The sequence below is a fragment of the Mustela nigripes genome, chromosome 5, assembly GCF_022355385.1.
Source record: "Mustela nigripes isolate SB6536 chromosome 5, MUSNIG.SB6536, whole genome shotgun sequence".
NCBI classification, from domain to species: Eukaryota; Metazoa; Chordata; class Mammalia; order Carnivora; family Mustelidae; genus Mustela; species Mustela nigripes.
In genome coordinates, this window is record NC_081561.1 from 101,194,564 (window position 1) to 101,208,160 (window position 13,597).

General features: G+C 34.4%; 1 protein-coding gene across 5 annotated transcripts in view; it reads left to right on the plus strand.

The window, feature by feature from the left end:
• Positions 1–12,281, plus strand: part of TTK (TTK protein kinase) — a 43,083-nt gene extending 30,802 nt beyond the window's left edge. For all 5 annotated transcript variants that reach the window (XM_059399209.1, XM_059399208.1, XM_059399211.1 and 2 more), the window contains exons 15-22: positions 627–784; positions 907–1,058; positions 2,556–2,680; positions 4,709–4,789; positions 9,195–9,371; positions 9,728–9,812; positions 10,130–10,227; positions 11,797–12,281. In XM_059399209.1, the coding sequence (XP_059255192.1) occupies positions 627–784; positions 907–1,058; positions 2,556–2,680; positions 4,709–4,789; positions 9,195–9,371; positions 9,728–9,812; positions 10,130–10,227; positions 11,797–11,880 (960 nt within the window). In that variant the 3' untranslated portion in view covers positions 11,881–12,281. The remainder of the gene's footprint in view (positions 1–626; positions 785–906; positions 1,059–2,555; positions 2,681–4,708; positions 4,790–9,194; positions 9,372–9,727; positions 9,813–10,129; positions 10,228–11,796) is intronic.
• Positions 12,282–13,597: the final 1,316 nt, after the last annotated feature.

The following is a 13,597-nucleotide window of genomic DNA, read 5'->3' on the forward strand; positions in this document are numbered from 1 at the left end:
ACATGAATGAAATGTCAGTTCCAGGCACAATGGAAAAAACACCATCTGTGAAATGAATTGACTCTTTATGACAGCCCTTAGATGTTCTTAACATTTTTGAATGTCTTCTTCTTTAGGTTATTTTCCTGGTTAAGGCATCTGATAGAGTTACAAATGTATATGAAATTGCAATTATCTTTTTTATATGTTAATATAAAAACTTTTTAGGTTTACACCTTTGCATTATAGAATGCCCATTGTTGGGGTGCCTGGGTGGATCAGTGGGTTAAAGTCTCTGCCTTCGGCTCAGGTCATGATCCCAGGGTCCTGGGATCGATCCCTGCATCCAGCTCTCTGCTTAGCGGGGAGCCTGCTTCCTCCTGTCTCTCTGCCTGCCTCTCTGCCTACTTGTGATCTCTGTCTATCAAATAAATAAATAAAATCTTAGAATGCCCTTTGTCATAGGTAGCTGAGAATGGTCTTTTAACTCTTCTAAGATTTTTTTCCCTTCAATACTCAAAATAAGCCCAGATATGTTTGATTATTCATATCAGTATTCCTTAACCTAAAATTCTAATAAATAGAGAAGTATTACAATAATGTAAATGTAGTGCATTCTAAACTTTTTCTTCTGTTCTACTATATAGGTATTCCAGGTATTGAATGAAAAGAAACAGATACATGCCATAAAATATGTGAACTTAGAAGAAGCAGATAATCAAACAATTGAGAGTTACCGGAATGAAATTGCTTACTTAAATAAACTACAACAACACAGTGATAAGATCATCCGACTTTATGATTAGTAAGAATTTTTTTAATTTGAAAAGAAAATTATTTTTGGTATAATTCTTTAGAATTAGTGAATCTTAATAGTATAACCTAACCATGTATTGTTTTGGATTTTTAATTTGTTTTTAATGGCAGTGAAATCACGGACCAGTACATTTACATGGTAATGGAGTGTGGAAATATAGACCTAAATAGTTGGCTTAAAAAGAAAAAATCCATCAATCCATGGGAACGCAAAAGTTACTGGAAAAATATGTTGGAGGCAGTTTACACAATTCATCAACATGGTATTTTAAAATCTCTTCTTACGCAGAGTTATAATAATCATTAATATTGTCATCTTAGAGAAATACGCTATTAATTTTTAGGTATTTGTTATTGGCACCTTTAGACAAGATAAATATTTGGAAGCTCATTTAAAGATGAAGGGACAAAACACCATTTCTTTTTTTCTTTTTTTTTTTTTTTAAGATTTTATTTATTTGACAGAGATCACAAGTAGGCAGACAGGCAGGCAGAGAGAGTGGAGGAAGCAGGCTCCCCGCCAAGCAGAGAGCCTGATGTGGGGCTCGATCCCAGGACCTTGAGATCATGACCTGAGCTGAAGGCAGAGGCTTTAACCCGTTGAGCCACCCAGGTGCCCCAAAAAACCATTTCTTTAAAGCATTTTTTACCAAAGGATATAGTGCATGAACTCAAGTCCCCATAGCCATAATGTATCCATAATGCAAAATATACCCATATCTTTTTTTTTTTTTTTTTAAGATTTTGTTTATTTTTTTGACGCAGAGAGAGATCACAAGTAGGCAGAGAGGCAGGCAGAGAGAAGGGGAAGCAGGCTCCCCGCTGAGCAGAGAGTCTGATGCCGGGCTCGATGCCAGGACCCTGAAATCATGACCTGAGCCAAAGGCAGAAGCCTCTGCCCAATATATCCCCTCCCCTTAACCCACTGAGCCACCCAGGCCCCACCCCCCATATCTTTATTAGTATTAACATAGTCCATTAACTGCGTCTCCAAGTAGTTCGTGATAGCAGATTTGAGACTTTGGGGTTTGGGCATCTCAAAAATCTGAGATGTTTATTTCTCTCGTTCTCTTGGTCATTTTGTATTGTGTACCCTGTATGGGAGTTAGTTTCATTCTTTTTCAATTGTTAGCCCTAAGTTTTTTTTTTTGTTTTTGTTTTTGGTTTTTTTTTTTTACTTTACTTGGACTAGGTTCTTTTTAGGACTTCTCTGCCTTTACTGTATCCTTTTTTAAAAAATAACATTTAACTTAGATAATTGTAATTTTTTTCCCCTCATGTCTCCTGTAAATTAAAAGATAATTCATCAGTGATTAAGGTCAGGGTTGTAGGGATTAGGGTCTTAACACCTGGCAGTATAATTTACAATGTTATATAGTAGTTGGTGAATCACAGTGGTTTTAAGATTATTAACTCTGAAGCCAGACTGCCTGAGTCAAGTCTGGCCCTGTCACTTAAGGCTATATGATCTTGAACAAATTACTCAAGCTCTTTGTCTTAGCTTCCTCTCTTAAAAAGTGGTGATAATAATAGTACAGTAATTACCCAGCGCTGGTATGAAAATTAAGTGATTCAATCTAAGCAGCAAACTTAGAGGAGTATCTGGCACATAGCAGGTGCTGTTTCTTTTTAGAAAATATTAAAAATGAACATTTAATTTGATTGACTAAAGGAATCAACTTGGCCAGTAGATTGTGAAAATTTTTGGTACTTAGAGTGTTTTACATTGTTTAATATTACAATGGATTTTTATTCTAAAGGCATCGTTCACAGTGATCTGAAACCTGCTAACTTTCTGATAGTTGATGGAATGCTAAAGTTAATTGACTTTGGGATTGCAAACCAAATGCAACCAGATACAACAAGTATTGTTAAAGACTCTCAGGTAAGTGAATGGTTGGTTACCACACACTACAGTTCAAATCCTTTTTACCCGTAAAGCATTTTGCTAACAGGGATTTTATTTTTTCCCTCCTCATTCTTTAAAGGACTTAAAACCTTTGTATAAGAATAAATACTTTAAGAATCAAAACCAGGGATGCCTGGATGACTCAGTTGGTTAAGCAGCTGCCTTCGGCTCAGGTCATGATCCCAGCATCCTGGGATCGAGTCCCACATCGGGCTTCTTGCTCGGTGGGGAGCCTGTTTCTCCCTCTGCCTCTGCCTGCCATTCTGTCTGCCTGTGCTCACTCTCTCTCCCAATCTCTCTCTGACAAATAAATAAATAAAATCTTTAAAAAAAGAAGAATCAAAACCATATTTAATACACTTCAGTATAGGAAGCCAATATTAGGTAGAAGTAAATTGAGCAATTTTGAATGATTTTCCTATAGTTGAGGTAGAGAAGCAGTAATACCTATCTTGGAAATCATCTTGGTCATGATCTTGAGTTCACCTAAAACCGTCTCAGAAATACCTGGTAACAACCAAAGAGGAAATTTCAGTTACATATTTTTCTTTGTCTCTGAGGTAAGATTATTTCATTCTTCTGGAGAAGTAAAGCTTTTCCTATCACTTGCATTTGAAAAAATCCTTTTTTTTTTTTTAGTAACTTTTTTAAGATTTATTTTTTTTATTTCAGAGAGAGAGCGAGCAAGCAGCAAGTGCAAGTGAGGGGAGAGGCAGCAGGAGAAAGAGAGAAAAAATCCTTAAGCAAATTCCCTGATGAGTGGGAAGCTCGATCCCAGGGCCCTGAGATCATGACACGAGCAGAAATCTAGAGATGGCCACTTAACTGACTGAGCCACTCACGCTCCCCTGAAAAAAATTTCTCAAGTGGGCCTTCATAGTGGAAACACCATAATGAGTACTGTACCCAACTGCATTTTTCTAATAGGATATGCAGTCATAAACTTAATACATTTGTCCCCATAAAAACTAAGGTGATGACACTAAAAAATAACTAAATATAATCCTGCTTAGAGCCAATATGATGTGTTCCGCATATGCAGGTTTTTGATGTGGATCTGCCATAATCCTAGAAGTAAAACTAGACCTTTTTTTAGGAGGAATAGATGGACAGTATGCCCTTGAAAAAATTCTATTTGACAGTGACTTCTCTTTATATTGTCAATGTGGCTGAACATTAGAGCTCCTGGGTGGCTTAGTTAGCTAAGTGTCCGACTCTTGATTTCAGCTCACATTGTAATCTCAGGGTCATGGGATGGAGCCCTAGGTCAGGCTCCCTGCTCAATGGGGAATCTGCTGCTCTTGGTCTCCTGCCCCTCCCCCTGCTCATGTCCTCACATGCATGCAAGCATGCTCTCGCTCTCTAACATAAGTAAATCTTTAAAAAATGTACGGCTGAACATTTAGTTGTAAATCAGCTTGAAGATATCCTCTATGGCAAGGTTCTAAATACAGGTATTCTTTGTTTGAAAACAGAATCATTTGTTTTAGAATAAAATAAATGCCTCATAAGGTTGGCATAATCTGACTGTGGAAGCTCTTGCATGATTTATATACCTGCCCCATCTCACTCTAGACATGGGTCTGGGGAATACTTGGAGACATATCTAGAATTTTGATAAGTTGGTTGGTTGATTTTTTTTTTTTTTTAAGAAAAGCATTTTGGGTCTATTCCAGCACAGAAATGAGTGATATTAATTCCTTCAAAGTTTATGACTTTTAATATAATTTTAGCATCAATAGTTTTTATGGTAGTTACTCTTCATCATCACAGAAAAAGCTCAGCATTCTGAAAGGAATAACTTTTCTGATTATGAATCTAATTTGCTGGAGTTGTGAAGAAATTTATGTCCTAATATTCTTGTCAGTTACTTGAGTTTTTAGAAACTTACTGCAATATTTGTAATCATTCACGTTTCCAAGAGTCTAACATCTGTGTTTTAAAAAATCAAAGGCAAAATAAAGTATTTTCATTGATTTGTGTTTTCTATGATTTGGCATACAGGTTGGTACAGTTAATTATATGCCACCAGAAGCAATCAAAGATATGTCTTCCTCAAGAGAGAATGGGAAATCCAAGTCAAAGGTACCATGAAGGTTGTTTACATCCCATTTATTGGACATCAATAGGGAATGGGCTATACTCTGATTAAACTTAACAGCTAACTCAAAGTTGCTTAAATTCTAAAACTTTTTAGGCCATATGGAGACCTTGCTTTCTTAAGCAAATTCTCATGGGATTTAATTTCACTGTTATTTATTGATTTGAGACTGTTCTTTTACTATTGTGCTTCTATGATGTCTCAACAGTGTGCTCCAATAAGAAATGTTACCAGGATATTTAGAGGTTTTAAAATTAAAAGTAGAAATTAAGATTAAATTAGCTCTGATTTGGACACCTTAAAAGGTATTGAATTGATGTTTGAAGTCTTTGGTTTCTTCTTTGGTTCTTACATTTTTATCTCTTACTATTTATTTATTTGTGAATTCTGCATTACCAAGTATAAATCTCATCTGTAATTTTTTTCCCAGCTTGCCACAGGCTACTTTCCTACTTACCTTATTTCATCACCTCAGTGAGCTTTGTGTTAGTCTCATTAGTGTCCCTTGTTGGACTTCTTTTGTCTGCCAGGATGCCTCTGGCTTCCAAACTAATCCTTCTTCCTCTGGAGCAATGTCACACTGTACGTGCAAGCACACTTTTAAGGCAGGGACCTGCATTCAAGCAATAGATCAACCTCTTCATTAACAAATATCTTTGTGACTTAACTTGCCTACTTTCTTCATCTATAAATTAAGTTTACAAACAATACCATTAAAAACTAATTGAGGGGCACCTAGGTGGCTCAGTCGGTTAAGCGTCAGACTCTTGATTTTGGCTCAGGTCAGGGTATCAGCAGGGTCCTGAGATTGAGCGCGCACCCCCTCCATACCCCGGTCAGGCTCTGCATTTGCATCTCTCTTTCCCTCTCCCTCTGCCCCTTCTGCTCGCACACGTGTATGCGTGCTTTCTCTTTCTCTCAGAATAAATAAATCTTTTAAAAAATAAATAAAAATAAACAGTAATTGAAGATTAAATAAGAAAGAATATAAATCAATACATTATCTAGTTCAAAATAATTGCTTAATGAATGTAATTACTAATTGTATTTTCTGTCCTAGAAAGTTGTGGCTTCTAAATATCTTCTCAGGGGCGCCTGGGTGGCTCAGTCATTAGCATCTACCTTAGGCTTAGGTCATGACCCCAAGGTTCTGGGATCAAGCCCCGCATGGGGTTCCCTGCTCAGTGGGAGGCCTGCTTCTCCCTCTCCCACTCCTGCTTGTGTTCCCTCTCTCGCTGTGTCTCTGTGAAAAAAAAAATAAAATCTTTAAATAAATAAATATTTTCTCAAATAACTGATATAATATTATGTCAGAGTCTCTCATAAAATTTTTTTTATATCTTTTTAGCTTACCCTTTTAATACTTAGATTTGTTGTCTTTTTTCTTCTTGGTTAGACTTACTAAGGTTTTGTTAATCTTAAAAAACAAAGTCTTTATTCTGTTTTCACTTGTTCTCTAATTAGTTTCTGCTTTTATTTTTATTATTTTTATTTCCTTCAGGTTTCTTTCTTTTTTTTCTAGTTTCTGGGATTTTTTTTTAAAGAATTTATTTATTTGACAGAGAGAGAGCACGAGAGAGCACAAGAGAGCAAGCGCGAGTGTGCGCAATAAGCAGGGGAGTGGCAGTCAGAGAAAGAGGGAGAAGAGAAGCAGGCTCACTACTGAGCAAAGAGCCATTGTGGGGCTAGATCCCAGAACACTGGGATCATGACCTGAGCCAAAGGTAGACTCTTAACCTACTGGGCCACCAGGTGCCCCTCTAGTTTCTGGACTTAAATAATTGCTAATTTAATTTTTGTAATCTTTTTAATTAAAACTAATTTTTACTTGGAGTTTTACTTTAAATTCTACCTAGACATCTTTTGTAGTATTTGTTATTTTCATTAACTTCTAAAATGTGCGATTTTAGTTTTAAAATACTATGGAATAAGATTTTTTTTTAAGTAAAATTTATTTTGAATTGCATGTAGAGTTCAGATTTTTCAGTTGTCAACTCAGTGCTTTAATATTATATAAATAATAAATAATATAATAAATAATATAATAAATCTCCGGTGATTTGAAACACCTGCTATCCAATGGCCTTAGTGATTCTGAATAGAAGACAAATTTTTTTATCTCAACATATGAGGTAATCCCTCCTGGTAAAGAGCTCAGCTGTTCTCAAATTACTTTCTACTGAATATCTGTTGGCTGCTTGGAGTTTCTGTTCTGAGATCTATCAGGCACATTCACTATTTCCCTCTGCTTTCTGTTTCAGCTACCTCTACTATTCAGTTTTTGTGGCTGTTGGTAGTTTGTTTCCATTCATATTCTGGGGTTCATGAGTAGTTTTTCACTTCGTTTTGTTGTAAATATTTTCTGTATGTATATGGTTTTGCTAACAGACTTCTCTATTTTGGGATTTGGACAGATTGAAAAGTGATGCTGTGATCTAAAAAGTAAAACAAATAAACTAAAAGAACAGACTCATATATAGAGAACAGTGATGGTTGCCAGAGGGGAGGAGGCTAAGAGATTGTGCAAAATGGGTGAAGAGGAGTGGGAGGTACTGGACTCCATTTACAGAATGAGTAAGTCAGGGGATGAAAGGCACAACACAGAGAATAGAGTCAGTGGTATTTTAACAGTTGTGTGTTGACAGGTGGCAGCCACACTTAAGGTGAGCATAGTATGTTGAGTTGTCAAACCACTATGTTGTACACCTGAAACTAATGTAACGTCTGTCAACCATACATCAATTAAAGAAATAAATAAGAACAACTATTGCCACAGCCACTGCCATTTTTCCATAATTGGAAATCCTTTTTTAAGTCCATGATTTATTTAGAAATAGATTTAATTTCCAGATGGTTAAGTTGGAAGAGGGTTTTTAATTATTATTAATTCATTTTTAGTTTTCTTTGTGTTCAGATAGTGGAATCTGTTTTATCTGCCATTTTCTGAAAGGCATGTGAAAATTTCTCTACCATTCCCCCCAAGAGAATTTAATACAGTTTTTACTTAATATAGTTCTATTAAATGTAGTTTCAATGCATAGATAGATGTTTGTGACTATCCTCTCCTCTTCGTTGGTCATTTTAAATTTTAAATTTGGCATTTTAAAATGGCTTTTCTGCTTTTAGAAGTATACTGCTATGTTCCTATTCTCTTTTTCTAATATTAATATTCCTATTCTGCCCCCCCCCTTTTTTGCATTTGGTTATGTGTCCATTTTTTTTTCTTTTTTCCTCATTTGGTTTAGATGAATTTTTTTTGACAGCATATTTGTTTTGTTTTAATGTATGTTTGAGTATCTACCTTTTAAAAGGAATTTAAACCCTTCTCACTTATCATGCCCACTTCTATGTTTTATCTTATTCTTGTTCTTTTTAAAGTCAAAATGATGATTTTTTTAATATTGCATTATTTCTAATGAGAGTATTTAATGCAAAGAACACTTAATAGGAAATAACATTCCTTGATTACCTACTATACTCAGAAATTACTCTCTGGTTATATGTATCTCATGGTTATATCATTCATTTAATACCTATGACAATATACTTTTATTATTTCTATTTTAGAGCTGAGGAAATGGATCTACATAGAATTACTAGCCAGTAATAAGGCCAGGAATCAAATCTAGCCCAGCCTGGCTCTACATGTATTCTTGGGTTTAGGATAGCTCAACTTAACCTTTTAAAAAAAAAAAAAAAAATCAAAAAACAAAACAAAACAAAAAAATCTATGCATACTTATATGTTATGCATTTATATAAAAATTTATCCTAATCCTGGGTCATGTGGGTGGCTTAATCAGGTAAGCGTCTGACTTTTGATTTTGATTCAAGTCATGATCTCCCTCAGTGGTGAGATCAAGCCCTGCCTTGTGCTTAGCACAGAGTCTCCTTGGGATTGTCTCTCTCTCTCTCTCTCTGCCTCTGCTCCTTCCCCTGCTCTCACCTTTTTGATCTCTCTCTAATAAATAAAATATTAAAAATTATTTATTGTAATCCAGTAATTTTGGAGAAAACAAGTAAATTTAAGACTTGCAGTTCTTTAGTTTTTAATATTTTCACAAGCTGACAAGAACATAATATGTTTCATTTGAAATATTTTAATTATGAGTTTGTTAAGAGATGTAAAGGAAAGCTCATCTCTTAATAAAATAACCAAATATAACAACTAGATATATATACTAACCAAATATAACAACTATATAAAACTAGAAAAAGATATTTTTTCATGTAAATCTAATCTAGTACTTGTCCATTCATTGAGGTTTAGTTATGATTTTAAATGTTAGGGATTTTATGTGTACATGTGTGTATAAAATATTCTTACATATAATTTTATGTTAAGATTATAGCAACTTAGTATTCTTTTTTTTTTTTTCCTCCTAACTAGATAAGCCCCAAAAGTGATGTTTGGTCCTTAGGTTGCATTTTGTACTATATGACTTATGGGAAGACACCATTTCAGCATATAATTAATCAGATTTCTAAATTACATGCCATAATCGACCCTAATCATGAAATCGAATTTCCTGATATTCCAGAGAAAGATCTTCAAGATGTGTTAAAGGTAACATTAATAGTATATGAATATAGAAGAACAATATTACATATACTCAAATTATTTGCCTAGAAGAAATAGTTGAACTCACTGGAATTATGTAACTGGCTTTGATAAATACATCTGGTCTATTGAAAGGAATTCCTGAATGAATTACTTTTTAAGTCATGATAAGCTCACTTTGAAGGTGTTTTAAAACTTGCGAATACTTGGGGATTTTGCAAAAATGACTTGTGAAATAATCTTGTTACTTCTGAGAAGGCTATCTAGAAAGCAACTTCTGTAGTATGATACAATCTTGAATAACACTTTATATCAGTATTACATAAGAAAACTTGATTGTGTTTTAATTCTTATTTTTATAGTGTTGTCTAATAAGGGACCCTAAGCAGAGGATATCCATTCCTGAGCTTCTGACACATCCATATGTTCAAATTCAAACTCACCCAGGTACTTCTTTGAAAATCAGTTTATTAGTAACTACTAATACAAAGAGATGTCTAGCTATAACAAAAAAACAGAATATGAAATGGCTTCTCCTCCTAGCCTGCCTCCTTCCATAAGGAAGTTCCTTTTATGCTAAAATACTAAAATAAATGAAATTCCTTTTTTTTTACTTGCTGGCATTCATATTTACTTATCCTAAGTAAGTGCTATGATTAGAAGTCAGTTAATTGTGCTGTTAATCAGAATGTATTTGTATCTGACATTTATGATTTTATATTTTATATTGGTATGGGCATGTTACTGATTTTATGTTTTGGCAGGTAACCAGATGGCTAAGGGCACCACTGAAGAAATGAAATATGTTCTGGGCCAACTCGTTGGTCTGAATTCTCCTAACTCCATTTTGAAAGCTGCTAAAGTAAGAATGTCTATTCTCTTTCTACATTACTTTTAAATGTTCTGTATAGTTTAGTGAGTAAGACACTTAGGTAATCCAAAGAAAAGTTGGTCTAATCATTACATCAACTATGAAGCATATTTCTACATTTAAATACTTAATGTGTGCTTTTTGACAAATGTAGACCTGGTTGATTCACATTCTTATTCTGCAGACAGCATAATTGAAAGTATTTTGTCGTATTAGGTACATTCCTAAAATTGCTGTCAGATCTCAACTGGAATAAATTTCATAAGGAATTTGTCATTTAAATCAACAACATTCTTAACACAGCTTTTGAATTAATTTCTTCTAGTCTTTTTTTTTTTTTCTAGAAGGCATCTTGAGAATCTCTGTGTTTGTTATATGTAATGGCTTAAAGCTGTATACAGCAGTACGAACATTTCTCAAAGCAAATGTCTCAAACCTTCCATTCAGCCTCCCAGTGTTTATTTCTATCTATACCACCATTTTTTTTCTTTTTTTAAAAATTTTTATACAACCCCACAGGCACCCAGGGGGTTCCCACCTACTCCCCCCACACCCACCGAGGGACACGGGGCACACGCACACACACGGCCCGACGGGGCCACTGGGCAGCCCCCTCCCGACGGCCATGCAAAGACCGTGGCGTATACCACCATTTTTTAATCTCATTGCCATCACACCCCTAGAACCCTATATATGCTTATTGACCAACTGGTTTAGTTACCAAGCAATTACTAATTATTTATTTCCATTATAGTGTTACTATAAAATTATGGTACATTAAAAACCCTCTTAGTATCAAAAACTTTGATACATTCTGGAGGAATTTATTATGCATTCACTATTATATTTGCATTCATGGCATTAAGATAAATTTTTTCTTAAAATTTTCTTATGTGCTTGTGGTTAAATCAGTGTCTTTACCAATTCAAGTTGGACAAAATTTGTTTTATAATTTTACTCTATTTCATATCTCCATGTTTTAAATTTCTTACCAGTGTATTATTTAGGGCCTTTTATAAATAAAATTGAAATGAATTATCTTTACTACTAAGGTTATGTTATGTGTTCCTTAAGGGTAGAGATGCATGTTATCTTTATAAAGGTTGGCTTAGTCTTAAATCTTTTAAAATATGTAGATTTTAAATTAACTAATTCTGTTTATTTATATCTATATTTTTAAGGTCAACTGTTTATTAGTTGAAATATCATCTGATACACATCTGATGAGTGTATTTTAAAGTGTAGCAATTTATCTAAGACTGGATTTATTTAAGAAAAAATATGGGAGAGTAAGGCCTTTAAGATGTATATATATGCTTATCAATGACTATGTTACATTTCTTTCATAGAACGATGGAGCTGTATCTCATGATAGTGGATTCTTAGGTCAAGCTAGGTGTTTACTGTTCTTAATTATCTTCAATCATTTATAAAATAATTTTCTAATTTTAAGAATAAGAGAAATTCACTACATATTAGAATATATGTAGTTATCTTTACTCATCTGATAATACATTGAATTTTAGAAGTTACAAAACAGGTGTGTGTTTTTCATTTCAGACTTTATATGACCGCTATAGTAGTGCTGAAAGTCATGATTCCTCTTCATCCAAGACTTTTGAAAAAAAATGGGAGAAAAAATGATTGGCAGCTACTCATAAGTTGTCAGATATCACCTATAAAATATACGGACTATTGTACTCTTGATTCTCTGTGGAAATCTGCTTTTAAAGACGACTTCACCCTAAGATGTCAATGGCAGAAAAATTCAGTGCATTAACTTCAAAAGAAAACTGTAAAAATAATAACCACTAATGATACTGTATATATTAAGTTGTTTTCTCTTATTCTTTCCTGTAAATCTACTCTATTTGATACCATTTCACATTTAGAATAGTGGGTGAACAACTGAAATATATTCTGAAGAACTATGTAAATAAAGCTTTGTAGCATAAAATGACACTAAAATGTAAAAATTGTATAATTATTTTCTTTAAGCAAATGTACTGGTGGTGTGGCAGCATAATTCTTAATAAAAAATTGAATTAAGGGAAGACACAAGAGTAGAATTTAGTAAATGAACTTCAAGAAGAAAATTCCAAAGGGTTTGAATTCTAAAATAGATTTCCTAATTGCTTTATGGTACTGATATAGTCCAGAGTTTTAGGGCTGTACTTTGATGATTCTTTTAATTCTCTCTGATTCTTCATGATATCTATTGCTTAGTGTTTAGAGTATCATACTGGCTTTTTATTTCTTTAATTTTATTTATTTATTTTTAAAGATTTTATTTACTTATTTCACAGAGACACAGTGAGGGAGGGAACGCAAGCAGGGGGAGTGGGAGAGGGAAAGAGAGGCTTCCCAAAGAGAAAGGAGCCTGATGTGGGGCTTGACCCCAGGACCCTGGGATCATGACCTGAGCCAAAGGCAGACGCTTTACAAGTGAGCCACCCAGGCAGCCCTCTCGTGCTGGCTTCTGTGGTATAAGTTATATAGGACATGCCCTCACTATGTGACTTGCTTGGTAATTACAGATATAGTCTTAGAGTCTTCAGGACTGAGTCTAGTAGACTTTGCTCCCAACCCCTTTTCTTTTCTTTTTTTAGATTTCAATTGGCCTATTTAAAAATTAAGCCTTTTAGATCTGGTTTAGGTTCACAGCAAAATTGAGGGGAATGTGTAGAAATTTCCTATATAGCTCTCGCCCCCATACATGTACAGTCTCCCTCATTATCAGCATCCCCCACTAGACTGGTACATTTGTTAAAAATAATGAACCTACAATGACAGACCATAATAATCACCCAAAGTCTGTAGTTTACATACAGTTCAGTCTTGGTAGTATACATTCTATACGTTTGGACAAATGTATGATGACAAGTATCCATCATAATACTATCAGTATTTTCATTGCCCTAAAAATCTTGTGTACTCCTCCTATTCACCTGTCCCCTACCCTATAATCACTGGGTCTTGCTGATCTTCTAATAGTCTCAATAGTTTTGCTTGTTCCAGAACATTATATAGTTGGAGTTATAAAATAGTTAGGCTTTTCAGATTAGTTTCTTTCACTTAGAAAAATTCCTCCAGTTCTTTTCAGTGCCTAGTAATATTCTATTGTATGGAAGTACCACAGTTTATCCATTACCTACTGTAGGTCATCTTGATTGCTTCCAGATTTTGGCAATTACGAATAAAGCTGCTCTAATCTGTGTAGAGGTTTTCAACTCCCCAAGGAGCAAGTTTGATGTATTGATGGTTTAAGAGTATATTGAGCTTTGTAAGAAACTGCCAAACTGTCTTCCAAAGTGGTTATACCATTTTGCATTCCTTTCAGCAGTAAACGAAAGTTCTGTTG